Raw genomic sequence first — 24,290 nt, forward strand, 5'->3', positions numbered from 1 at the left:
ACAGCGCCACCCGGACTCGTACCGGGACAAATTCAAGTGTGCGGTAGTCCTGGTCAATGCGAGAGGAAGACGAAGTTCCTGCGGGAGACCAAGAGGTAGCAGTGGCTGAATGGGCTCGGGGAGGAACCCCGTGTCCCGCAAATGGGTGAAGCCACCGAGGCCCGCCCGGGGGATTTGATTTTGACGTGACCAAGACCGAGCAAATCTTCGACCTCCTGCTCAAGGAGAAGCGAGTTGACGATTCCTGAAGGTCTCAAATTCCCCACGGTGCAAGAGCTGAACGGAAAGCCATACTGCAAATGGCATAACTCGCTCTCCCATGCCACCAACGACTGCAGGGTGTGGCGTCAGCACATCCAAGCGGCGATAGAGAAGGGACGACTGATTTTCAACCAGTACGCCATGAAGGTCGACACCCAGCCCTTCCCCGCCGTTAACATGGTAGAATGCGCTTACCCTGAAGGTTGCCGGCCGGGATCCTCGTTCGGCATCAACATGGTAGGACCCGGGCACCACTCCGGCAAAGATGGAGACGAGGGCAGCTGCTCTCGTAGCAAGGACACGAGAGGAAGCCGCTCCACGCGATCGGCTCCGTCATGATGGCAAGCGCTACGTCACAGAGGGAGAAGTGAAGAACATCAGATATCAGCGACCCCTCTCTGATCACCTCCTCAACAAGTATGTGAGTCAGTATGACCGACGCCGACGATCCAGCGATGATGATGAAAGAGATCGTCTGGCTAGAGAAGCCAGAAGACATCGTCGGCACGATCACGATGAGGAGGAGCACGAGCGCCGTGCCAAAGAAGAATCAAGGGAGCAAGATGACAACGACAGGCACTGGGACTGCCCCTTCTTCAGACACTGCTGGGATTCAGGAATGAGCCGATTGCCCACAATCGGCAATTGCCCAGAATGCAACCACAAGAAGAAGGAGGCAGCCAACGTGTCCGTGTTCAGGCGCTTAGGGCCTCTCCCGCCACAGAGCAAACGCGCTGAGTCCCCTCGGTGGGCGGATCTCGAGGATTCAGAAGACGAGGGACAAGAAGAAGAAGACAGGTACCACCGGCCAAGGTGGTGCCCTGATGGACTCAGCCGTTCACAAAAGCGCAGGGTTCAGCGTTTGCGCGGTCTGGAGGAAGCCGAAAGGATATACTTGCATACATTAAGGAAGGCACGACCTGATCTGGCTGCGAAAGTTCAGCAAACCCTGGATGAAGAGGGTCGTCCACGGAAAATGGAGTGGCGTCCCAAGCAAAGGAAAGCCGATGATGAAACATCGGCTGGTACAAACATGGTGCTCGTCCTTCCGACGGAGCTTAGTGCTCCACGATTCTACGATGCACTCAAGGTGGACGACAGCAGGCGCATCAAGTCAGAGGTTGGGCTGGTTTTATCCACCAGCCCGACCGCGTAGCTGAAGCAAAGCGATGAGCAAACGCGGCGAGGCTGATCCTTGTGATCGGCCCCAAAAATTTATGAAGGAGCATTACGGAACCTTCAGTCAGCGCTTCAATCGATATGGAGGACGATTCCGGCAATCGGCCAAAATTATCTTCACCACATGTTCCGCTTATGTGCAGCATCGATCTACTGGGCAGCGGCCACGTCGTCAGATGAGGGTCAGCACGAATCCTTGCGGAACCGACGTGCAAGTGCAGTGCCCTAGCCAACCATAAAAGCCGATATCTGCAGTCACATGGCAGATTCGGCTCGGGGGGCATATAGTCAGATGGACATGTGCAGCAAACATATGTGCAATAAAACATTAGGGGCCGATTAGAGAAAAATCGGCCAGTAATTTTTTTTTTAAGAAAAGCCGATGCATGGCCATCGACTCAAGAGAAACTCTAATGGAGGAAGAACTCCTCAATGGAATGGTTTAAACAGCTCAAATCCTCTCTTCAAGCCAAGAGCAGCAGGGATGTGCAAATCAGGTTAAGGGAGGGTTGCGTCAGATCCACCGAAGGAAAGGAGCCGATCTGACCTGCAAAGACGAAGGAGTGGACTGAAGAAGCTCGGGGGGCAGCTCACCCTGAGGGTTCTCTGCTCTGGGAAACCGATTTCGTTGAGATCGGCTAGCTCCTCGTTATGATTCGAGGGCAATGGCGGTACATTGGGCTGACTCACTACCTTTCCCGCCTTGACTGAGGCTCGGGGGGCAGCTTGCCCTGAAGGACCCTTTGCTACAAGGAGCCGATTTTGCTGAAATCGGTTGGTGTTACATCTCAGCTTGAGTTAGCAATGGTCTTAGAGAGCCCCTGAAAGCGAAGGGGATTTGGAAGAGAGGGATCTGACAGGAAAATGTCTGGAAACCTGAGGTTGATGATGAGGCCAGGCATTCATTTCAGGGGTTTTTACCGTTGAATCCAACATTACGCTCAGTGGCTGCGGGTTGGATTTGTTGAAAGTTTGGAGGTCTGGATTTGAGCAAGGTTTGCAGGTTACCGATGTATTACCATCGGCTTGTTGAGCGACGATCAAATTAGCGATCGGCCAAATTAGCGTAAAAGGAATCGGCAAAATCGAAACTGGAGGAATTCTTCATTGATAAACAAGATTCCTTACAAAGAGTGAGTCGATTGCTCAAAGGGAGAGGTACAAAAAGAGGGGTCTGCCGACCAAACTGCTGCTACTAGACCTACACTAGTGGATCCTATCTACGGACCGTCGCTGCCGTCGTCGTCGTCCTCGGAGCTTTCATCGGCACTGCCGCCGTGGGGCTCTTCGTCGCTGCTTCCATGGCCCTCGATGGGAGCTTCATCCTCCTCGTCATCATCGCTGTCGTCGTCGTCCCACCACATGCGGAGACGTTTCGCCGGTGGGTAGCCCTCGAGGGAGTCGTCTTCGTTTTCCTCCTTCTCTTCTTCGGAAGAGGGACAGCCGTCCCAGGGGAGCAAGTCATCCTCGCTTTCCGATGCTAGTTCCCCATCGGCTAGGAACTGGAGATCTTCATCCCCGCTGGTTAGGGACTTGTCATCCTCGGACCAGACGGAGGAGGCATGGTCCTCCTGATCCCATTCTTCTGGTGCGCGTACGTCCGGAGGTGTCTCGCGGGAGGAGGAAGACCCATAGGAAAGACCGGAAGAGGAAGAAGAGGAAGAAGACATGGTAGCGCAAGAGGGTTTTTTGGGTGCCAATGGCTGGAACAGAGAAAGGATGAAGAGAGCTAATCGATCGGCACAGTTAAATAATGAGAAGCCTGGTAAAAATTTAATACCATTGCAGTTTCCGAGGAAGTGATGCCAAAGCTATCGAATTTTGCAGAGAAGCTGGAAAGACAGGGCATCATGATGAAGGATACTGCGACAGGTCTGCTCTGTCACGACATGACCATTCGAAGGAAAAACAGAGTGGTTTTGAAATTATCATTGCCAAAACCAGGGGGGCATGTGTTATCACCAGATTTTGGCCAAATCAGGAAGTGGGCCGTGAGAGAGATGGGCTTGGAAGATCGCACGTTGGAAGATCTCTGAAGCGGCCTTGCGCGAAGAGTTTGGGCTAGACTGCCCGTGTATCTTTAATTATGGTAGATTATATCTTAGATTGAAAGTTAGAGTTTTACCCGTGCACGGTTAGGTGCACGCCTAAATTAGAAAGTCCCCTGGACTATAAATATGTATCTAGGGTTTATGGAATAAACAACAACCAACGTTCAACCAACCAAATCAATCTCGGCGCATCGCCAAACTCCTTCATCTCGAGGGTTTCTACCGGTAAGCAACATGCTGCCTAGATCGCATCTTGCGATCTAGGCAGCACAAGCTCCACGTTGTTCATGCGTTGCTCGTACTGAAGCCTTGTTGATGGTGAGCAACGTAGTTATCATAGATGTGTTAGGGTTAGCATAGTTCTTCGCGTAAACATGCTATCGTAGTGCAACCCTTGCATATTGATGTCTACGTTCCCCCTCCTTTCCTGTAGACAGTGTTGGGCCTCCAAGAGCAGAGGTTTGTAGAACAGCAGCAAGTTTTCCCTTAAGTGAATCACCCAAGGTTTATCGAACTCAGGGAGGAAGAGGTCAAAGATATCCCTCTTATGCAACCCTGCAACCACAAAGCAAGAAGTCTCTTGTGTCCCCAACACACCTAATAGGTGCACTAGTTCGGCAAAGAGATAGTGAAATACAGGTGGTATGAATATATATGAGCAGTAGCAACGGTGCCAGGAAATAGCTTGATGGTGTGTAGTTGATGGTGGTAGTATTGCAGCAGTAGTAACACAGTAAAACAGTAAATAAGCAGTAGTAACGCAGCAGTATTTAGGAACAAGGCCTAGGGATTACACTTTCACTAGTGGACACTCTCAACATTGATCACATAACGAGAATAGATAAATGCATACTCTACACTTTTGTTGGATGATGAACGCATTGCGTAGGATTACACGAACCCTCAATGCCGGAGTTAACAAGCTCCACAATTTGTTCATATTTAGTAACCTTATAGTGTAAGATAGATCAAAAGACTAAACCAAGTACTAACATAGCATGCACACTATCGCCTTCATGCATATGTAGGAGGAATAGATCACATCAATACCATCATAGTAATAATTAACTCCACAATCTACAAGAGATCATGATCATAGCCTACGACAAGAACCACACGGTGCACACACTAATCACCTTTACACACGTGCGGGAGGAATAGAACTACTTTAATAACATCACTAGAGTAGCACATAGATAAATTGTGATACAAAACTCATATGAATCTCAATCATGTAAAGCAGCTCATGAGATTATTGTATTGAGGTACATGGGAGAGAGATGAACCACATAGCTACAGCGAAGCCCTCAGCCTCGGGGGTGAATTACTCCCTCCTCATCATGGGGGCAGCGATGGCGGTGAAGATGGCGGTGAAGACGGCGGTGGAGATGGCTCCGGGGGCAATTCCCCGTCCCGGCAGGGTGCCGAAACAGAGTTCTGTCCCCCGAATTGGAGTTTCGCGATGGCGGCGGCGCCCCTGGAGTCTTTCTGGAGTTTCGTCAATTGGTGTCGAGGTTTTAGGTCACGACGACTTAAATAGGCGAAGAGTCGGAGTCGGAGGGGGCCTGGGCTGCCCACACTATAGGGGGGCGCGCCCCCCCCCTTGGGCCGCGCCACCCTAGGGTGTGGGGCCCCCGGCACTCCTCCGACTCTCCTTCGGTGTTCTGGAGCCTTCCGGGAAAAATAGGAGGTTTGGCGTTGATTTCGTCCAATTCCGAGAATATTGCCCGAACAGCCTTTACGGAACCAAAAACAGCGAGAAAACAGCAAGCGGCCTCTCGGCATCTCGTCAATAGGTTAGTTCCGGAAAACGCATAAAAATGATATAAAGTGTGAACAAAACATGTTGGTATTGTCATAAAACAAGCATGGAACATCGGAAATTATAGATACGTTGGAGACGTATCGGCATCCCCAAGCTTAGTTCCTACTCGTCCTCGAGTAGGTAAACGATAAAAGATAATTTCCGAGGTGACATGCTACCAACATAATCTTAATCATACCATTGTAAAGCATATGAGATGAATGCAGCGATTCGAAACAATGTAAATGCAATGAGTAAACAATTGAATCATATAGCAAAGACTTTTCATGAATAGTACTTTCGAGACAAGCATCAACAAGTCTTGCATAAGAGTTACTCATAAAGCAATAAATTCTTAGTAAAGGTATTGAAGCAACACAATGGAAGATTAAGTTTCAGCGGTTGCTTTCAACTTGTAACATGTATATCTCATAGATAGTTGTCAATGCGAGCAATATAACAAATGCAATAAGCAAGTATGTAAGAATCAATGCACAGTTCACACAAATGTTTGCTTCTTGAGGTGGAGAGAAATAGGTGAACTGACTCAACAATAAAAGTAAAAGAATGGTCCTTCAAAGAGGAAAGCATCGATTGCTATATTTGTGCTAGAGCTTTGGTTTTGAAAACATATAGAGAGCATAAAAAGTAAAGTTTTGAGAGGTGTTTGTTGTTGTCAACGAATGGTAATGGGTACACTAACTACCTCGCCAACCGGACTTCCAAGAGCGGCTCCCATGAATTATTTTATTTTTGGGTGGCACTCCTTCCAACCTTTCTTTCACAAACCATGGCTAACCGAATCCTCGGGTGCCTGCCAACAATCTCATACCATGAAGGAGTGCCTTTTTATTTTAGTTTTATTATGATGATGACACTCCTCCCAACCTTTGCTTACACAAGCCATGGCTAACCGAATCCTCGGGTGCCTGCCAACAATCACATACCATGGAGGAGTGTCTATTTTTGTTAATTAATTTGGGACTGGGAATCCCATTGCCAGCTCTTTTTGCAAAATTATTGGATAAGCGGATGTGCCACTAGTCCATATGAGAGTCCGTCAAAAGTAAATGACAAGGTTGAAAGCTAAACACCACATACTTCCTCATGAGCTATAAAACATTGACACAAATCAGAGGTGATAAATTTTGAATTATTTAAAGGTAGCACTCAAGCAATTTACTTTGGAATGGCAGGAAATACCATGTAGTAGGTAGGTATGGTGGACACAAATGGCATAGTGTTGTTTGGCTCAAGGATTTGGATGCATGAGAAGTATTCCCTCTCGATACAAGGTTTAGGCTAGCAAGGTTGTTTGAAGCAAACACAAGTATAAACTGGTACAGACAAAACTCACATAAAACACATATTACAAGCATTATAAGACTATACATCGTCTTCCTTGTTGTTCAAACACCTCACTAGAAAATATCTAGACTCTAGAGAAACCACTCATGCAAACCAAATTTTAACAAGCTCTATGTATTTCTTCACTAATAGGTGCAAAGTATATGATGCAAGAGCTTAAACAAGAGCACAACAATTGCCAAGTATCACATTACCCAAGACATTATAGCAATTACTACATGTAGCATTTTCCAATTCCAACCATATAACAATTAACGAAGCAGTTTCAACCTTCGTCATGAATATTATGAGCTAAGAACACATGTGTTCATACGAACCAGCGGAGCGTGTCTCTCTCCCACACAAACATTTATTCAAACAAAAACAAAAACAAGAAACATACAGACGCTCCAAGTAAAGCACATAAGATGTGACCGAATAAAAATATAGTTTCAAGAGAAGGAACTCGATAATTTGTCGATGAAGAAGGGGATGCCTTGGGCATCCCCAAGCTTAGATGCTTGAGTCTTCTTGATATATGCAGGGGTGAACCACCGGGGCATCCCCAAGCTTAGAGCTTTCACTCTTCTTGATCATAGTATATCATCCTCCTCTCTTGACCCTTGAAAACTTCCTTCACACCAAACTTCTCATAAACTTCATTAGAGGGGTTAGTACATAATCAAAAACTCACATGTTCAGAGGTGACACAATCGTTCTTAACACTTCTGGACATTGCTCAAAGCTACTGGAGTTTAATGGAACAAAGAAATCCATCCCACATAGCAAAAGAGGCAATGCGAAATAAAAGGCAGAATCTGTCAAAACAGAACAGTCCGTAAAGACGAATTTCTAATAAATACTTCCGTTGCTCAAATCAGAAAACTCAAAACTAATGAAAGTTGCGTACATATCTGAGGAACACGCACGTAAATTGGCATATTTTTCTGATTTTTCTACAGAGAGAAAATCCCAGATTCGTGACAGATAGAAATCTGTTTCTGCGCAGAAATCCAAATCTAGTATCAACCTTCGATTAGAGGCTTCACTTGGCACAACCAAACACAAAACTAAGATAAGGAGAGGTTGCTACAGTAGTAAACAACTTCCAAGACACAAAATAAAAACAAATTACTGTAGCAAAATAACACATGGGTTATCTCCCAAGAAGTTCTTTCTTTATAGCCATTAAGATGGGCTCAGCAGTTTTAATAATGTACTCGCAAGAAATAGTATTTGAAGCAAAAGAGAGCTTCAACAGGCAAATTCAAAACAAATTTAAGTTTAACATGCTTCCTATGAAGAGGAATCTTGTACACAAACGAATTCATGAAGAACAAAGTGACAAGCATAAGAGGATAAAACACGAGCAACTTCAAGATTCCCAACATAAAGAGGGGAAACTTAATATTATTAAGATGCATATAACCATATTTCCCTTTCTCATAATAACTTTCAGTAGCATCATTGATGAAATCCACAATATACCCATCACTTAAAACATTCTTATCATGGTTCATATGCATAGAAGTATCATTAAATTTGGCATAAGAAGAGTTATTCTCATTAATAGTAATTGGAGCAAGATTATTATCAAGAATTTGAACATGGTAAACAAGTTGCCTATTAAGGGAATTGTTTTTGGTAATCCAATCATGACTATGACAAGTTTCATAAGGATAATTAGAACCTATATCATAGCATTCTTTATAATAATCATTAGAGATCGGAGGCATAGTGTCATCATAAGAAATAGAATAGTTATCCTTCACAATCGGTTTATCTGTGTCCACACCATTATTGTTATTAGAAGGAGATGTATCAAGAACATAATGACCAGTAGCTAAAGGATTTGCAAACACCTCTTCCCCAAGCTTAGAGCTTTCTATATCATTATGGGAGGAAGCATGGATAGTACTGACACTATGGCAATTATTATCATCATCATTTTCAGAATTAGTTTCCCAGAGATTTGCAATATCAAAAGTAGTGTGCTCATTCAAATCACGATTGCTAATGTATGTAAAGGGCATAGGAAGATCATCATATTCAGATTCATTATCACAATAATCATTAGGAGCAACATACTTACGGTTACCTATTGTTATCTCATATACGCGGGGATATGATGTTACCCCTTTCTTTTTATTCCCCTTCTTCTTCTTCTTCTTCTTCTTCATTCCCTTCTTCTTCTTTTTCTCTTCCTTCTCCTCGTTCCCTTCTTCAGGAAGAAAAGGCTTGGTGGGTGGCTTGTCCGCATAACCTGATTTACTTTCAGAAACAATAGAAGAAACTTGGGAGAATCCCTCCTTTTCATTAATTAGTTGAAAACACACAGCAGTCCTATCATATTTTGGCAAGGTGTCATATTCTAAAATATTTTGTATGTAAGTATTTGTATGGCTATTATCAATGCAATAAGAAAAACACCCATGCAGGACATCATCAATATCAAGATCACTCATATGTAACAAAGAGATTTTTCTCGGCAGTTCTTCACACCCCAAAAATAAAGTAAGTTCATCATGCTTGATTAGGAGTAATTTCATCATCACAATACAAATTTGCAGCACTCATTGGGTTCAATATATCACTGGAGGAGCATTGAAAATTAAAATGACCCACTTCATGGCAAACTTCACAAATAAAAGGATAGAGGGCACAAACTTTTTTACCAAGATCATCTAGAGCCCTAAACCACTTTCTAGTTTTTTCATTAGCATGATGGATACAATATTCATCTTTGATTTGATTAATTCCACAAGGTCTATGTATTCCACAAAAATTAACATGCTTATAGGAAATGGCATTCTTAGGAGTTTGAGCATGCTTATTGCAATAATTAACAACAATTTCATTCTTCATGCAATCCTCTTTAAAAGGTTCATGATACTTATCAAAATTATTTTTAGGCAATTCAAAATGAGAAGCAAAGGCTTTATAAAGATTTGCAGCAACTTGAGAGTCAAGACCATAAGTAGCACTCATATTTCGAAATTTATCGGTATCCATAAAAGCTTCAATGCATTCATAATCATAATTTATACCCGACTCTTTACCTTTGTCGTTCTCCCATCCTTCGAGCGTTGTCCTCAATCCGATCAAGAAGATCCCACCTAGCTTCAACCTCTTTGCTTGTGAAAGATCCTTCCGAACACGCGTCCAGATAGTCCTTGTGTTGTCCTGAAAGCCTCGCATAAAAATTATTAACAATAACATTACGGGGGAGCTCATGAATGGGACATTTGAGCATTAGAGATTTCAATCTCCCCACGCTTGAGAAATACTCTCTCCATCACGAGGATAAAAGTTATAAATATAATTCCTATCAATATGCACTTCATGAGGAGGATAAAATTTAGAATAAAAGAGAGATGCAATTTCCTCCCAACCAAGAGAATGCCTATTCTCCAACAATTTATACCAATGCGTCTGCTTTACCGGACGACAAAACGAGAGAATAGCTTCTTCCTCACTTCATCCATAGAGATACCTGCACACTTGAATAACCCACATAATTCGTGCAAAAACAGTAAATGATCTCTAGGATGGACAGTTCCATCCCCTTTATAGTGGTTGTCCATAACACGTTCAATAATTTTCATGGGTATTTTATACGGAATACTTTCAGCAGGTGGATTTAAAATATCGAAGCATTATTAGAGTTATCACATATGGGAGATAAAGCATTATCGGAACAAATTTTCTCCCCTAAAGATGGGAAGCTAAAAAGACCACAAAAACTAGCTTCCCCAAGCTTAGACTTCTTCATAGCATTAGCAGTAATTGCATTCATACTAATAACATCGCTACTAGCATGCAAATAAGGTTCCATAGGTTTTTTAATTTTCGCATCAAACAATTCTAAATTAGGAAAAAGATTAAAAAGCTCACCAATTTTTTTGTTGTTTTCCATTATGCCTAACTAGTGTAAACAAGAAACAAAAAGTTGCAATTGCAGGATCTAAAGGAAATAGCTTCGAGCACAAACACAATAGCGCCAGAAAAGTACTTTACTTGGAACCGGAGTATGAGTGCCTTTTACCTTTCCTCCCCGGCAACGGCGCCAGAAAAGTGCTTGATGTCTACGTTCCCCTCCTTTCCTGTAGACGGTGTTGGGCCTCCAAGAGCAGAGGTTTGTAGAACAGCAGCAAGTTTTCCCTTAAGTGAATCACCCAAGGTTTATCGAACTCGGGGAGGAAGAGGTCAAAGATATCCCTCTTATGCAACCACTGCAACCACAAAGCAAGAAGTCTCTTGTGTCCCCAACACACCTAATAGGTGCACTAGTTCGGCGAAGAGATAGTGAAATACAGGTGGTATGAATATATATGAGCAGTAGCAACGGTGCCAGGAAATAGCTTGATGGTGTGTAGTTGATGGTGGTAGTATTGCAGCAGTAGTAACACAGTAAAACAGTAAACAAGCAGTAGTAACGCAGCAGTATTTAGGAACAAGGCCTAGGGATTACACTTTCACTAGTGGACACTCTCAACATTGATCACATAACGAGAATAGATAAATGCATACTCTACACTTTTGTTGGATGATGAACGCATTGCGTAGGATTACACGAACCCTCAATGCCGGAGTTAACAAGCTCCACAATTTGTTCATATTTAGTAACCTTATAGTGTAAGATAGATCAAAAGACTAAACCAAGTACTAACATAGCATGCACACTATCGCCTTCATGCATATGTAGGAGGAATAGATCACATCAATACCATCATAGTAATAATTAACTCCACAATCTACAAGAGATCATGATCATAGCCTACGACAAGAACCACACGGTGCACACACTAATCACCTTTACACACGTGCGGGAGGAATAGAACTACTTTAATAACATCACTAGAGTAGCACATAGATAAATTGTGATACAAAACTCATATGAATCTCAATCATGTAAAGCAGCTCATGAGATTATTGTATTGAGGTACATGGGAGAGAGATGAACCACATAGCTACAGCGAAGCCCTCAGCCTCGGGGGTGAATTACTCCCTCCTCATCATGGGGGCAGCGATGGCGGTGAAGATGGCGGTGAAGACGGCGGTGGAGATGGCCCGGGGGCAATTCCCCGTCCGGCAGGGTGCCGGAACAGAGAGTTCTGTCCCCCGAATTGGAGTTTCGCGATGGCGGCGGCGCCCCTGGAGTCTTTCTGGAGTTTCGTCAATTGGTGTCGAGGTTTTAGATCACGACGACTTAAATAGGCGAAGAGTCGGAGTCGGAGGGGGCCTGGGCTGCCCACACTATAGGGGGGCGCGCCCCCCCTTGGGCCGCGCCACCCTAGGGTGTGGGGCCCCCCCTGGCACTCCTCCGACTCTCCTTCGGTGTTCTGGAGCCTTCCGGGAAAAATAGGAGGTTTGGCGTTGATTTCGTCCAATTCGAGAATATTGCCCGAACAGCCTTTCCGGAACCAAAAACAGCAGAAAACAACAACTGGCCTCTCGGCATCTCGTCAATAGGTTAGTTCCGGAAAACGCATAAAAATGATATAAAGTGTGAACAAAACATGTTGGTATTGTCATAAAACAAGCATGGAACATCGGAAATTATAGATACGTTGGAGACGTATCACATATCTAGCCGCCCTCACACCTATCTCAGGTGTGGGGGCGGCACCCCGCTTGATCGTTATTTAGTAGATCTGATCCGTTACGATTGCTCCTTGTTCATCAAGGATTAGTTTAATATCTGCAATAGTTAGGCCTTACAAGGGGCTCGGAGGATCCAGCGGCACGTAGGGTGTCGTTCGTTAGTCCTAGACAGGATGTTCGGGGATCAACCTCGTGTTGGTTTTTAGGCCTTGTCTAGGATCGACTTACGATCACCGTGCGTGGCCGCGAGGCCCAATCCCGAGTAGGATGTTCCGATTATGCGGTGAAAACCCTAAATCGTCGTAGATCTAATTAGCTTTATCTTGATCAAGCAGGACCACCATATATTCGTGCACCCCGTACGAATCATGGGTGGATCGGCTCCTCGGGCCGATTCACAGGATAACCTGAGAGCCGATCGAGGCTCGTATTTAATGTTTACGTGTATGCCATGCAGGAAACTAAGCGAGGCATCTCCATCAACTTCCTGACCAGGTATAGGTCAGGTGGCACGCCCTTGCAATCGGCATCGGACGTGTGACCAGAAGGCTTTGCGGGCCGTCGCTCGGAGGGACCTCGGCCAGCCGCAGCCCTAGGTTGTTCCCGGCTCTACGGTGTTGCCCGTCGCTGCCCGCCGGTGGGTTTCTGACGTCAACAATTATGTAGTATGTTAATCAATATTCATTATTTCTACTGCCCGGTCTTCTTTCCTCGATCCTAAGGTTTGACCGGTACCCAAACTCGCATAGATCGGTAAAGGTATTATGAGGTTTGAGTAGAGTAGTACCATGATCCGACACTATGATCAAGTGACAGTGCATGGGTTGGTAATGTGGCTAGGAGTAACGACGCGTGCTATGTAGGAATTTGAGGTGGATAATAGATCAATCCATAAAGACCGCGGCTTGCAATATTTTTTTTTTTTTTGAGAACTCGCAGGAGATGGCTTGCAATATTATGGTGGATAACATTTTATCTTTGAATCTCATCTACTAGTGCGCACCTGCAGGTGAAACCTTAAGCCCTGACCTATCTCCAAATCATTGATTCACAACAACACAAGAAAACCGCTGATCATAACAAACCGCTGGTCTCCAGCAAAGGTTTTTGTCAAAAGACTTGTCGCGGTCTTCCCAAGAATGTGTTTTGAGGCCCATTCTTGGTGTCTAAACGGGCGGGTATATGGTAGTATCGGCCCATCGCTGACCTCGAACAGTTCCGGCCCATCCATTTTCCGTCAGAAACATGGCCCACCAGGCAGCTTCACATCAACGTGAGCCGCAAGCCAAAAGAAAGAAAATCCCCATTCTATGGCGGCCTCTGCTCCCCTCTTCCTCTTCCTCTTCCCCGTCTCGTCGCCTCCACTCCACCACCAGTCCACCACCGCCACCGCCACCGCCGCCGCCTAGGCCGCATGGAGCTCTCCCGGATTCGAACCTTCGAGAAGCGCCTCCTCCGGCCGCTCCTCCGCCTCCCCGCGCGCTCCTCCAGGGGCTTCCAGACCCTGGCCCGCTCGTCCCCGCCGCCTCCCCGCCCCCCCTCCCTCCTCCTCCTGCTCCGCACGCGCCACCTCCCCGCTCCTCCACCCCGCCGCGCCTCGCTCCCGATCCTCCGCTCCTTCGCCTCCCTATCCCCGCTCCCGGCCCCGGGAACCGACACCCACTGCAACACCGAAGACGGCATCCCGCCCGCGCCCCTCCCGCCGCCGCCCGAGGAGCTCGCCTCCGACGACGACGCCTACTACCAGGAGCAGCTGCTCGAGTACACGCAGGAGGACCAGACACGACTCGTCCCCGTCAAGGCATACTTCCCCTGCACCAGGTCCCCTAGCCTATCCTATCCCCCCTCGTCAATCAATGTAGTTAGTTATATCGGAATTCGAGGACTCACTCTGTTCCTCTTGCCAATTTCCATGTCTTGCAGCATCAACCTCAAGAGCCTCCAGTCGCAGAATTCCTTCAATGTCATCCCGCCCACCTCGCGTGCCACCAACTACGTCGTCCTCAGATACTATGATGTCAAGGGAGACCCAGAGGTGAGCCAAATCCTCACTGCCCATCATCATTGCTTATCTAGTCGATAAAATTTCTATGGTCAATTTCCACTCTAGCTTGTTGATTCCTACAATTGTACTACACAATGTGACCACCATTAGGTGGTCTGGTCAGCTGAACCTTACAAACAATGTAACCCCTGCACCAAATTGTGTCAGTTCACACTTGCTTTCTTGGGATAATAATGATTTAAAATGGACGTGATTTGCAGAAGACCTAGTTAACTACATGTGTCACCTCGAAAGTACTAGTCAGAATTTTCAAGAACTAGGGGCATTTATTTCTATTTTTCCTATTTATACAATGGTCATTGTAATGTTAGATGTGGCTAGATTAAAACATTATCCCAATCTCAGTCAAGCCAAATCACAGTCTGACATGAACAATTGGAAGGTGATCATCCCCAGCGTTTCTTTCAAGCCAACTCACTCTTGCGGAGTGCCGAGATAACTGAGACTATCAGTTTCACAGACACAAGGAAAGCAAACATAAGACTCTCAAGCTCTTGGCAACGCTAAAACTCTAGTTTAAAGTTTTTCAAGACAAAAGCACAGTACAGGGCATATTTGGTGAGGTTTTTTTGATTCGTCTGTTGTCACAGTGACACAGCCATATTGTTATTCACCTTTTCAGTCCCGACATAGCCTACATGGCTGTAGGTTTGTTCAATATGGAGTATGCCACGCACGAATTGCCTTCACGAATCTTTATGTTTTCTTGGGTTATTTTGACAAATTGTGGTATTATTTAGACAACGGAAATGACTTGGAATATATTTGTACTTGTGGATGTGCATCTAGAAGCTTGATTGTTGGCATGCTTTTGCTCACCACGTATTTCTTCTAGGGCACATTCATACCTTCTAGACTTTTGATGGCCGTCTTGTTTATTCATACATTATTCATGACGAGTTCACGGTTTTCTATCATATTGTGATCATGACAATCTGTTGCAATCTCTTCTGTTAATTATTTGTGTGATTGCACCTACACTTACCTAGAGTGGTGATGTTATCATTTCTGTAATGTGTTCCTAAGGATCTACTCCCTCCGTCTAAAAATAGGTGTCTCACTTTTGTGTAGAAACGGATGTATCTAGATGCATTTTAATTAGAGATACATTCATATCTAGATAAAGTTGAGACACGAGATACATTCATATCTAGATAAAGTTGAGACACCTATTTTTAGACGGAGGTAGTAGATACTTACAGGGCCGTGCCACCTGCTATGTTGTAGGGTTTTAAGACTGGTGTCATAGATGAGAGTCATTGCCACTACATGGTAGTTTTCCAGTATGGGTCCATCGTGCTGTTCAACGTTTCTGATCATGAAGCAGATGGATACTTAAAAATTGTCGAGAGGCATGCTTCAGGGTTACTGCCAGAGATGAGGAAAGATGGTAAACCCTTACTCAATTTGAGATGATAATACTAATCTGATTTGATAGAGTAGTTCCTGAATCTTTATCTGATTTATCTGTTACTGTTTTCTTCCTCATATGAATTTTATATTTTGATAATTAATGGCGAGACATCTTCATATCAGTTCTGTAACATGGATTTTTGTCGATGCTCCTTGTTCATGCAAAAAGGTGTCATGATGTTAGGAGTCCTGCGTAGAAATCTATGTCTAAATGTTCTCTGTTAATCGACATCTAGCAACAAAATTTATGAAAGTTGACAGTTACCCACTTAAAGGCGACTGTTAGCTAATTTTATAATACTTTGATCTGTGTTTTCTTTTTTCACATGGAGAATGACTTTACTATAATGACTATGTCATTTCCTTTTAGATCAATCTGCTACTGGAACTGTACAATCTTGTCCTCATTTGTGAACAGTCTATTTGGCTTTTAATTTTGTTATGTACAGTTCGTATGAGATGGCCTGACGTTTTGTTAGATGCTCTGTGACGAAGCTAGTTGCTGATTTATGGTGAACTTTGCCCTTTTAGGTGTTTTGCAAGAGCAAATTGCATATGCTGTAGGCGCCGCATTCTGAACACCTAAATAAACCTAGCTTCGTGATATGTATGCATCATTGTGATTACCGCTGTAGTAATCTAATTGTCAGCATTTACGAGGACTCAACATTGAAATCTTAAACTGTAGATTATGCTATTGTTGAGAAGCCTACTTTGGAGACGTGGATGGAGGGTGGACTTGACTTTATTATACTGAAAGACCTGAGTATTGATGGCATTCGTACAATTGGGAGTGTCCTTGGTCAGAGTATTGCTCTTGATTATTATATCCGGCAAGTACGTACTGGTTAATTTCATACTTGTGGGTATGAAACTTTGAAATATCTATTTTAATTATCTTCATTGATAGGTGGATGGAATGGTCGCTGAGTTCACGGATATAAATCGTGGAATGGAAAAAACTGGTACCTTCAATATGGAAAAGAAAAAGCTTTTCCAGTTGGTAGGAAAGGCTAACTCTAACTTGGCAGATGTCATTCTTAAGCTTGGACTTTTTGAGAGGTAACTATAGCATCATACTGGGAGCTAAGCGTGCAAATTTAATTTATGTCAAAATATGTGCCTTACATTCCAGAACGTGTGACAGTATGTGACTGTTTGACTAGTCTATTGCATAGCTGTATTTTGTTGTATCAAAAGTATAAATAGTTTCCAAGCTCTGGAATATAAACAAAGTAGATAATTTGCTTTGTCCCATTCACCATATTCAGTGTTATGATTGCTGCATGTGTTTTCACAACCTCATACTCCTTATCCTGTCAGATAATTTGTTGTTTCATTCAGTAGTTTGCTACGTATTCTTGTGTCCATCAGTTTTCTGCTTAATGTGATCAGCCGATTAAACCTGACCTAAGCTTTGGCTTCATTTCTAGTTTACTGTTTTTGTGTAAGGCTGGGGAGCTGTCAAAAACTAATGGAACTATATAATACCCCGCGCCTTCGCTGCAGGATTATGTGGAAGTTTTTCTTAAGAATAGTGCACATGAGAAAATCCATGAAAAGCTTAAGGCTTGTAACTTGATTTGTAGATTACAGAAAATAGGTTCAGAGATTCCCATCTACAAATGTCAGAATACAAAAGGAAGGCCATATAAAAACAATTGTTCACCATGTAAAAAACACGTCATTAGAGAATTTAACTGCACATTGAAAATATTCACTTGTGGGAAGATACGCTTGAATTTCCAACCAAAGATAACTTATTTACATTGTATTAATGTAGGTTTTATCTGATTCCACTCTTCCAAAATGCTTTAGAGGCCAAATAGAAAGAAACAAATTGATAGTGGTAAATGCACACTACAGAGAAAATAATCTAAATTATATGCATAAACTATGCAACACATGAAGATACTTAATTATGTAGGAACTTTGGAAAATTATTAGGTGCGATCATAGACGAATAATAGGAGAGAACAATGCGTGACAAAAAATGCAATCAATGACAAAATGGAAGATCTGGAATTATAAACTTCTCTTTCAAGAAAAGTAATGAATCGGAAACTTTAAAACAGAATTCTGTAGTTTAAGACCGACGCTGCAGATGCTTTTCTCTTCTTAATGCTTGGCTTGTTGCCCATTATCAACTGCAAGAAAATCATCTGCAAGGAGCATATAAACACACACGTAGACAGAGGAAGAACTACTCCAATTAATGGAAGAAACCCTTGGAGAAACTATACAAAGCTGCAATAAAATGTGTAACAGGAATGAGATTCTCCTCACACACCTTGCAAAGAATCACATGCATGCATATAATCTGGGTGAGGTGACAACATTGGAAAAAAAATGAGTAGATGTCTACCAAGTCATTTTATTTGCTCTTGGACGGCATCAATCATCTATTTTCTTCTGCACATCTAATGAGCTGCAAGCATTAGGATTTTGCAGATAACATAGGTACGTAAATGAACATATCTGCTTGTGTATAAACCCTCTCAAATATCAATCTCCATCATCCCTACGACCCTGAGAACACGTGGACTTTTCAGTTAGGATTTTGAGGAGTAACCGAAGGAAGAACGAAACAGGCGCTGCAGTGTAGAGCGCTGCACGATAACAAAAAAAGTTTAATTAGACAAAGTATGATGACGTGGATGTCTGCATGTCAGACAAAATTCAGGAAATAAAAGATGATGTGGCATAGCTGCATGTGTGGAGAAAATGAGTTAGTCTGGATGAATTACTTAGTTCTATAGGATAAGATTGAAGTTACAACATTGCTGCATAATCATTGTCCACTTTAATTGTCATATTACAGTCCAAGTGTTACATGAATATCAGGTAATACGTTTTTGGTAAAATGCTTGTTTGGCAGAATGCCAACATCATGGGACAAATAATCTTTGTCGTTGAATCGTAATAGGTGTATTTTCAGTCTATTTTAAGTGCGACTTCATAGTGATTAGCAATCAGTTTTATCCCAGCACTGTATTGTCTTTCTATTGTTATTCTTTATTTCGAATAGTTAAGTATGTAGTTGAAGTCACACACCATCATAATTCAGTTATCTTATATACATGTTAGCCTTACTTCTGTGTAAGTACTAGTGTGCGAAAGCGCCTTTCTTCTTGTTTAAACACCCAACAAATGTGTGTTTGCTCTATGAAAACTCTGAAAAGCTGAAGGTTTTTCTCTAAGGATTACACCTTTTTCATCCCTTCCAGTTTCACAGAAAACCTGCATCTGTAGTTGACAGAAAACTCTACGCTTTATATTTGTGCTTCACATTTACTTACAACTTTGTCCGCTCCAGGTCAGACATTGCTTGGAAGAACGCAAACTATGCTCAGATCTGGGAATTTCTCCGAGACGAATACGAGTTAACTCAAAGATTTGGGAACCTTGATTTTAAGTTGAAGTTTGTCGAGGTAAGACTCCGTGGCGGTGCAGAGCATGTTGGCAGATAGCAATTGCGCAACAAAGCACATCCATCACATGGTTGAGTTTACTTGTTGATTTCTGACTGTTATGATTTTGCAGCACAACATCCGGTTTCTCCAGGAGATCCTACAGAACAGGAAGTCGGATTTTCTGGAATGGCTGATCATCATCTTGATCAGCGTGGAGATTCTGATATCTGTCTATAACATTGTCCATGAGCAGATGTAGGCGGCAGCGAGAGCGAAACCTCCCCGGTTACACGAACCACATGTTTTGCCCGTGATTTTTTTCATTTGCCCCGGTAGGATGCCCCTTTGTAAAGAAATGCTTTGGATCCGTTTCTACATGCGCCGAAAAATCACCACATAGTCTTAGTGCACTTTCTTGTCCTGTCCTAGTTGTAGATTGTGAAGGTACGATGTGCCTTTGCGCTAGTGTGTTGGTTAAGTTGAAGCCGAGACTGTGAAATGTGGACCTCTTCCTGGTGGAAATTCAATGTGTGAGTGCGTGCGTGTGTTAGTGTGTGGCCATCACTCGATGATGGGAATGGGCGATGGCGATGGGATCGCATGTGAGTTGGTCCGGCTGATGCTGGCGGGCGGGCGCGTGCAGGGCATAAGCCGAGTTCACATTCTGACGACTACCACTACCTACTGCTTTTTCCGAATGAAAACAATGTTGGAATTGAAAGAGCAACATCGATGTCGATCTACCGGGTTATCCAACATTATGGTTCCGATATCATACTCATTTTATACTGGTACTGGTACACCATTGATTAGCATATCCCATTGGCCACTTGGTCCTGATTAATCAGGCGGCCGGCCTCATGCCTGTCTCCACTCCCCGTCTACTACTGCGAGTCGTCGTCCACCTCCCCTCCGCAAAACCCTCTCCGACCGACGTGGCCCGGGCAGAAATACACGGATCCGAACCAATCCCCGCCAGCCACGTGTCACGCTCCCCGGCGGCATCTCCCGTGTTCACACCCTAAAATTACCCAAATGCCCTCCCGCTTTACGACTTGATAAACGCGAGCGGGCCACAGGCCTCCATCGCTCACCCGGACCCCTCTTCTCCCCCACACCACATTTCCGATCGGAGCTCACCCAGCCCGCCATGGCCGCCAAGTGCTACCCGACCGTCAGCGATGAGTACCTCGCCGCCGTCGCCAAGGCCAAGCGCAAGCTCCGCGGCCTCATCGCCGAGAAGAACTGCGCGCCCCTCATGCTCCGCCTCGCGTAAGGATCCACCCATCCCCCGATCTCGAATCTCGACCGAGCACCCCGATCTGATCTCGCCGTTTTCCGTACGCAGGTGGCACTCGGCGGGCACCTTCGACGTCGCCACCAAGACCGGCGGCCCCTTCGGCACCATGAAGTGCCCCGCCGAGCTCGCGCACGGCGCCAACGCCGGCCTCGACATCGCCGTCAGGCTCCTCGAGCCCATCAAGGAGCTCGTGCCCATCCTCTCCTACGCCGACTTCTACCAGGTCAGCACCCATCCCATCCGATCCGATCTCGCCCGCACCCCCAGATCGCGCCGTTTCTGTTTTTTTTTCTTTTTTCAAATGAACCTTCAGTTGGTCTGATCTGGTTTCGCTCCGTGACACAGCTCGCTGGAGTCGTCGCCGTAGAGGTCACCGGCGGGCCCGAGGTCCCCTTCCACCCGGGCAGACAGGTGAGAATAATAATTCCTGGATCCTGCCGTAAGATTTCTCTAGGGTTTAAGCCTGTTTGGTTGTTAACTTGTGCTACCCGAAATGATGCGCCATTTCTGTACCCTGTCTCTGAGTGGACCTAGCGAGCGAGTGTTGTTGACTTCAGTGACGACAGATCCGGTATTGTTTCACTTGGGTGGTTGGAATATGTGGCCCGGAGGAAATTCTTTCTATGATGGCGACTGCGCCTGCGCGAAATGGGTTGTAGTTGCGGTAGGTAGATGCAAGCCAATAAACCATGGAAAACCATTCACATGGCATCTCGTCACGTATATGGTCCAGATGTGTTATGTGTGGTTATCAGAGAGTTCAGAGGCGATGGTGGGGGTCTCTTCTACTAATAATAGTGATTGGACTGTTTTGCGTCTCACATGTTCAGAGGCGATGGTGGTCTCTTCTAATAATAGTGCTTGGACCGTTTTGTCACTCCCATGTTATTTGTGTGGGGTTGCTCCTAGGGCGTGGCCGTGGAGAGGATTGGGTTACTGGTTGATCTTCTGCCTAGTCCTATCTACATTGCTTGCGATTAGGTAGCCATGTCTCCTAGTACTACACATCTTTATGAGTTTGCTCGAATATAAGATGACTTGACATAATGCCATTTACTTCAATTAGTTATATAATTTTAGTTGTCAAGGGTAATGGGTAGTATGGATGTGTAGTTTGTATGACCTGCATAATTTCATTTACTAGACAACAGCTATATTACGTATCCGTACATCTCATTGATGACCTATGGTTTGCTAAATATTTCTGGTTTAGATTTGGAAGCAAGCTGTCTGCTATATGATGCATTTGTTGAAGATGCATCTAATAGGAGGGCAGCTGTTTGAACGTTTATAGGTCCTGCCTGCTGTGTGAATGAATTAGAATTAGAATATGTATGTATTTACTGCATATTCTTATGACACATGGGTAATGTCTAAAAGGGCGCTGGTTTTGTTTCCCTGTATTTGTGTATGTGCATGGTTAACTGTGGATGCTTATAATGTGTTGTCTATGTTTGCAGGACAAGCTTGAGCCACCTCCAGAAGGCCGTCTTCCCAACGCCACCCTAGGTACAAATGTGCAACATCTTTAAAACTAGCACTAATTTACAACGTCTATATTGACAAAACATGGCTTATTGTGTTGTTAATTTTGGTACCATTCATTCCTTGTAAACTCTCCCTTAATTAATGGATTAGGGCAAGGCTTTTGCCCTCTTTTCATTTTTTTTTTGGTACCATTCATGCAAGAAAATGTTTATAGAATATGTTGAAGTATCATAATTTAGCATGCATCAAGATGTTAGTTATGTGACACTGCCATGTTGTAGTGAGCACAGTTTTATGGCATAACCCACTTAACTTCATGGCTAATACCAGTAATTGTTTGCATGATTCTGTGATTTTTGTGTAACCTCTGCAATCCCAAAATACACCCTGTTTAGACTTGGAACTGAATTGTTGATGTATGGTAGTTTGTGTGTATGGATTGGTGGATTTAAGTTAACTAGGCTGACATGGTGAACTTACTGCTGTATCAGGCTCTGACCACCTCAGGCAGGTGTTTTCCGCTCAGATGGGTTTGAGCGACCAGGACATTGTTGCTCTTTCTGGTGGTCACACCCTGGTTAGTTCATTTGTGTGCAATTAGTATATCCCTGTCATGCTTGTTTCCAGGTTTGAAAAGTTGTGCTTATGCAACTTTGCTTATCTTGTGCAGGGAAGATGCCACAAGGAGAGATCTGGCTTTGAGGGACCCTGGACTGCCAATCCTTTGATCTTCGACAACTCTTACTTCACGTATGCCCTATCTGTCTGCTTGTTTGCAAAGTAGTTAAATTTCACGCTTTTCTTTTCTCAAACTAAAAGTTCAAATGTTGACAGGGAGCTCCTGACCGGTGAGAAGGAAGGCCTTCTTCAGCTGCCAACTGACAAGGTCCTCCTGACTGATGAGGCCTTCCGCCCATTTGTGGACAAATATGCTGCGGTAGAACCTCTGTTCTTGTAACCTTTTTTGCTTCATCGTGTTTGTTGATTAGTTCATCCTTGGCTATCCTAGTTTGCGAGATCTGAGACGCTAGTTGTTGATTGTTTGCAGGATGAGGATGCTTTCTTTGCTGACTACGCTGAGGCTCACCTCAAGCTTTCCGAATTGGGGTAAGTGATGCTCTCATCACCGTTCGTGATGCATCATTGCAAGGACAACTTGCTTGTGCGTCATCCGGAGAAGTAATCCATCCCTGTATTGTTTGATTTCAGATTCGGCGAGTACTCTGAGGGTTGCTGCTGATTTGCGTTTTGGCCTGAACTCGGTATGAAAAAGAATGGAGGAGTGCAATAAAAGAAATTGTCGGCCTGGTGGCCATGTGATGTGCTGTCTGGATTTGGTTTAGATCAAAATCGATGGGGGTATTTCATTGTTTTGCTTTATGCCTTGTCCTACGGGCGTATTGTAGTTCGAACTATGAATTGTTCTGTAGTTCCTTTCCTGTTATTCCCGATCATGGACGAAATGAAAGTTTGTCTACCATCTTGCTGTCCAACGAAATCTGAGAGTACAACTGTTTTGCTAGCTTATCGTGGTTCCTTTTCAGCTGTTTGTTTTGAAATGTGGCTGGACGATTTGATTATGGTCTTACTCAGTTGCTGTGGCTGCAGGTGTGCGTTAGAAACACATACACACACAGTCGACTTACAAGTTACCACACATTTTGTTTTTTTGTCAGTATGAAATATTTTTCAACCATCAGCAGTCACGGCAGGGTGCACGCACTCGTAATAATGCTTTTGTTCGCCATTAGTGTTACAGAGTTTTAGAATGAAAAGATAAGAAAAATGTATAGAGAACGTAAAAGGAATTAGGAACGGATGAAGGACCTATAAATTGGTCTCCAACCTAGACTTCCACCCTCCTACAATTCAGGTGTTTAGGAATGTTAGAAAATTAACTGGGTTTTTAAGCACTAAGGCTGATATATATCATATATTTATATAAAAGAAGATGTGACTAGTTCTTAGTTGAATGAGAATTAATTTTGTTCTTAGGTGTCATAAAATCTTGCAATACATGACTAGAATGAATCATGAAACAATCTAACTGGCCCGGAGCATTTTTCTTAATATGCCAATTACAATTAAAAAAAACTTTAGTTATAACTAAAAAAAATCAGCTACAAACCAATTTGCAACTCATATGCATGAATCACGATACAATCGACCGGTGTATGATTGATTGAGCACTAGTTTAGTTTTCACGGAGAACTAGCAAAGCTGTAAGAAAAAAGATGTTTAACTAGGCATATATGTAGAAGAAAGTGTTTAATTAGCCATCTTTCCATTGGTGTTTCAGAAAAAAAATATGATTTATTTATTTTTGTAAGAACCTCTTGAAGCCCTCCCGTGTTGGTGGGCTAAG

At 43.9% G+C, this 24,290-nt stretch overlaps 2 protein-coding genes across 2 annotated transcripts; both read left to right on the forward strand.

The window, feature by feature from the left end:
• The first annotated feature begins 13,645 nt into the window (after positions 1-13,645).
• On the forward strand, positions 13,646-19,659 carry LOC124674120 (protein RETARDED ROOT GROWTH, mitochondrial-like). The gene is made up of 7 exons (XM_047210156.1): positions 13,646-14,067; positions 14,170-14,281; positions 15,539-15,701; positions 16,413-16,561; positions 16,635-16,786; positions 19,041-19,155; positions 19,268-19,659. Exons 1-7 carry the CDS (start codon positions 13,661-13,663, stop codon positions 19,394-19,396), a joined length of 1,227 nt encoding a protein of 408 aa, XP_047066112.1. The 5' UTR covers positions 13,646-13,660; the 3' UTR covers positions 19,397-19,659.
• A 589-nt stretch (positions 19,660-20,248) lies between these two features.
• LOC124674121 (L-ascorbate peroxidase 2, cytosolic) lies at positions 20,249-23,405 on the forward strand. Its single transcript, XM_047210157.1, has 9 exons — positions 20,249-20,409; positions 20,486-20,660; positions 20,783-20,848; positions 21,898-21,946; positions 22,417-22,502; positions 22,596-22,675; positions 22,760-22,862; positions 22,974-23,032; positions 23,135-23,405. The coding sequence occupies exons 1-9, from the start codon at positions 20,288-20,290 to the stop codon at positions 23,163-23,165; spliced, it is 771 nt and encodes a 256-aa protein (XP_047066113.1). The 5' UTR covers positions 20,249-20,287; the 3' UTR covers positions 23,166-23,405.
• Positions 23,406-24,290: the final 885 nt, after the last annotated feature.

This window comes from Lolium rigidum, chromosome 7 (genome assembly GCF_022539505.1).
Source record: "Lolium rigidum isolate FL_2022 chromosome 7, APGP_CSIRO_Lrig_0.1, whole genome shotgun sequence".
Lineage (NCBI taxonomy): Eukaryota > Viridiplantae > Streptophyta > Magnoliopsida > Poales > Poaceae > Lolium > Lolium rigidum.

Excerpts from the sequence above, each read along its gene's own strand:
- LOC124674121 (XM_047210157.1), top strand. The coding sequence starts at position 20,288 with ATGGCCGCCAAGTGCTACCCGACCGTCAGCGATGAGTACCTCGCCGCC. Across the intron at positions 21,947-22,416 it reads TCTTCCCAACGCCACCCTAG|GCTCTGACCACCTCAGGCAG; the intron begins GTACAAATGTGC and ends CTGCTGTATCAG. Across the intron at positions 22,863-22,973 it reads TTGTGGACAAATATGCTGCG|GATGAGGATGCTTTCTTTGC; the intron begins GTAGAACCTCTG and ends GATTGTTTGCAG.
- LOC124674120 (XM_047210156.1), top strand. The coding sequence starts at position 13,661 with ATGGAGCTCTCCCGGATTCGAACCTTCGAGAAGCGCCTCCTCCGGCCG. Across the intron at positions 14,068-14,169 it reads GCATACTTCCCCTGCACCAG|CATCAACCTCAAGAGCCTCC; the intron begins GTCCCCTAGCCT and ends CATGTCTTGCAG. Across the intron at positions 14,282-15,538 it reads ATGTCAAGGGAGACCCAGAG|GGTTTTAAGACTGGTGTCAT; the intron begins GTGAGCCAAATC and ends GCTATGTTGTAG.